General features: G+C 33.8%; 1 protein-coding gene across 3 annotated transcripts in view; it reads left to right on the forward strand.

Moving 5' to 3' along the window:
- LOC106475491 (eukaryotic elongation factor 2 kinase-like) overlaps positions 1-3,762 on the forward strand; it is an 18,315-nt gene that overhangs the window by 4,299 nt on the left and 10,254 nt on the right. For all 3 annotated transcript variants that reach the window (XM_022379577.1, XM_013936171.2, XM_022379578.1), the window contains exons 3-4: positions 426-463; positions 1,797-1,965. In XM_022379577.1, the coding sequence (XP_022235285.1) occupies positions 426-463; positions 1,797-1,965 (207 nt within the window). The remainder of the gene's footprint in view (positions 1-425; positions 464-1,796; positions 1,966-3,762) is intronic.

Here is a 3,762-nt window from a genome sequence, read left to right on the forward strand (position 1 = left end):
TGTTGCATTATAAGTAAACCCTTCCTTACCCTAGCTCTTGTTGCATTATAAGTAAACCCTTCCTTACCCTAGCTCTTGTTGCATTATAAGTAAACCCTTCCTTACCCTAGCTCTTGTTGCATTATAAGTAAATCCTTCCTTACCCTAGCTCTTGTTGCATTATAAGTAAACCCTTCCTTACCCTAGCTTTTGTAAACCCATCCTTACCCTAGCTCTTGTTGCATTATAAGTAAACCCTTCCTTACCCTAGCTTTTGTAAACCCATCCTTACCCTAGCTCATGCTGCATTATAAGTAAACCCTTCCTTTCTGTGTGGTTATATGAAGTTTATCAAATGAATGAAGTAAATCCCAAGAACTATTTGATTGTTCGTTATGTTGAACTGTGATTTTATGTATTAAAGGTTACTGTTTGCTCTGTTACAGCCTTTTAACCATGGGGCCATGAGGTCATGTTATAGAGTGTAAGTACAAATTGTTAAGTAATGAATTGGTAGATAATCTTTCATAAAATACTTAACATTTATATAGTGAAAATACAGTAGGTAAAGAAACTGAATCTATGTAAAAAGACAATGGAAAAAGGTCAAAAAAGTATTTTGGAAAACAGTATCAATAACAACTAAGCCAAGCCTAAGCCAATTATTGAAACCATTTAAACCAACTGAGTTAATAATTGAGCTGTTAGTGATACAGTTTTCTAATCAAGGGCTTCCCCTTATTGTTCAACACTTGCTAGTAAATCCTACTCTTCTGTTTTTCCTTTCTTTTAATTTGTTTGCTTTGTACATCTTCGTATATATTATTTTTATGATTAACTTTTTTTCCATTATCATTTTTACCCTTGTCTTTATTACTGCCACTAAAATAAATCATGTATTATTATAACTGTTTAAAGTTGTTTTGGCTTGAACCATGATGGTATGGTAGGAACATAACAACATTAGAATAACTAATATGAACATGTGTTAAAGTTCAGGTCAACTTTTGTTAGGCCTAAGGTTTCAGGTTTGTTTAGTTAGCTTAAAGAGGGTTTTTTTTTTGTGGCCACAGACCTAAGTAATTTCTTTGCTTTTTTCTTGAGCTAGAATAGCTGATGATAAATAGAAGTGAACTGAGATAGGGATGGATAAATATACTGAAGATGTTGATAGCTAACGTTTAGTTATCCTATATTGTTATGCATTTTTATAATAAAGAAATTTAAAGAAAAGTTTCAAGCGATGGTGAATTCCTGTTGTAGTATTTTTCAAAGGAATTCGGCTATCTTTGATATCTGTGTAAGGTCATTTTATGGTGAGTTCGTTATATGACATAGTTAGACAACAGTCTTAATAGATCATTTTATGGTGAGTATGTCGTATGACGTAGTAAGACAAGCCCTAATAGATCGTTTTATGGTGAATATGTCGTATGACGTAGTTAGACAAGCCTTAATAGATCATTTTATGGTGAGTATGATGTAGTAAAACAAGCCCTAATAGATCATTTTATGGTGAATATGTCATATGACGTAGTTAGACAAGCCCTAATAGATCGTTTTATGGTGAATATGTCGTATGACGTAGTTAGACAAGCCTTAATAGATCGTTTTATGGTGAATATGTCGTATGACGTAGTTAGACAAGCCCTAATAGATCGTTTTATGGTGAGTATGTCGTATGACGTAGTTAGACAAGCCTTAATAGATCGTTTTATGGTGAATATGTCGTATGACGTAGTTAGACAAGCCCTAATAGATCGTTTTATGGTGAGTATGTCGTATGACATAGTTAGACAATAGTCTTAATATTTCAGGAAGAAGCCATCTCATGTTTCTTCTGGTAACTGGGCTCATGCGTCTAATTATGTTGCTAAAAGATACATGGAAGATGTGGATCGGAAGATATATTTTGAAGATGTGAAGTTACAGATGGATGCAAAATTGTGGAGCGAAGAGTATAATCGTCATAACCCACCAAAAAAGGTTTGTATCTACACATTTAATTGTTGTAACCCACCAAAAAGGTTTGTATCTACACATTTAATCGTCATAACCCACCAAAAAAAGATTTGTATTTACACATTTAATCGTCATAACCCACCAAAAAGGTTTATATCTACACATCTAATCATCATAACCCACCAAAAAAGGTTTGTAACTACACATTTAATTGTTATAACCCACCAAAAAAGGTTTGTATCTACACATTTTATCTTTATTTCTTAATCAGCATGGATCATGTGGGAAGTATAAAAAAATTGTATTGTAGAGTTAGTTCGACTAACTGTATTGTAGAGTTAGTTCGACTAACTGTATCGTAGAGTTAGTTCGACTAACTGTATCGTAGAGTTAGTTCGACTAACTGTATCGTAGAGTTAGTTCGACTAACTGTATCGTTTATTAAATATATATATATATTTTTTTTCATAACATCAAATTATTTAACTTTTATCAAAGCATTATTACTGTGTTGTTTTAATCGAATGTGTATGGGATCGTTCCATCGGACCAACCCTCTACTGGAGAATGGATCTGGATAATAATTCCAAATTTACTACACGTATTTAAGTGAAGTGTGGCAAGCTTTAAGTAAAATTAACAAGTATGTTGTATGCAGATGTGTTACAAAAGTATTTGTATTCAAGATATGTCTGTGAATTGTTGACGTCAGTCTGATTCAGACTCTGAAATGTCAGAATGTAAGTTGATCTTATACTTCTTCTGTGTTACAGTTTGCGTTTGCATAACCTCTAGAATCCTCAAAATGTGGACCTACAGTTTCTTAGTATCCCTGTATTTACTCTCCTCAACCACTAAATGAGTAAAGTAATGAATATTAATAACATAATACCACGTTGAATGGAACTCTTTAAAAGGTAGTGGCATGCACACTTTACCCCCACCCGAGTACATAGGGTTAACATGACATGAGACAATAGTGTTTAATGTTATGATTGGAGCTAAACTAAGAAAAGCACTCGAGTATAAATAACTGTTCTTTTCAAGCTGAAGTATGTGGCTACGTTAAGAAAACTATGATCTCTATACAGTTTTTGGAAAACATTCTAAAAATGTTCGTTATTGATTTCTGTGGCTACACTATTAAAAGTAATGGTCGATTGTGAGTTTTTATAGTAGTTTTTGTAGTTTTAATGTTCATATATATCTTATTCTCTTTAACTTGTTTATGCATGATTCAAGATAACACCCTGTTAGGCTTAGCTGTAGCATTATTTTCGTAGTCAAACAAAGTAACTGATTCTGAAGTTTTCATCACATTAACTATGGTCATATGTTAATCAGTTATAAATGAAGTTTAATTTACTAATTTCTGTTTAAGCCAGTAAATGTTTGTGCCAAGTACTTTCTCATGTTATGCCTAGGAATGAATGAATATATATATATCTGTTGTCATCCCAACTCTCTACATAAAATTTAAACTTAATTTAACAAGAAATGCTCCAAAAACATTTGACAGTATATGAAGTGTTGTCAGTTGAGACAGTACCCAGGAGTGCCTCCAACTGAGACAGTACATGGAGTGCCTCCAACTGAGACAGTACATGGAGTGCCTCCAACTGAGACAGTGCCCGGAGTGCCTCCAACTGAGACAGTACATGGGGTGCCGCCAACTGAGACAGTACCCGGAGTGCCGCCAACTGAGACAGTGCCCGGAGTGCCGCCAACTGAGACAATACATGGAGTTAAATAAATATGTGAAACCTGTCTGTTTCTGACTGTATATACTACACACACACACACAAAAAAAAATATTGTTTT

This window comes from Limulus polyphemus, unplaced genomic scaffold, assembly GCF_000517525.1.
Source record: "Limulus polyphemus unplaced genomic scaffold, Limulus_polyphemus-2.1.2 Scaffold8659, whole genome shotgun sequence".
NCBI classification, from domain to species: domain Eukaryota; kingdom Metazoa; phylum Arthropoda; class Merostomata; order Xiphosura; family Limulidae; genus Limulus; species Limulus polyphemus.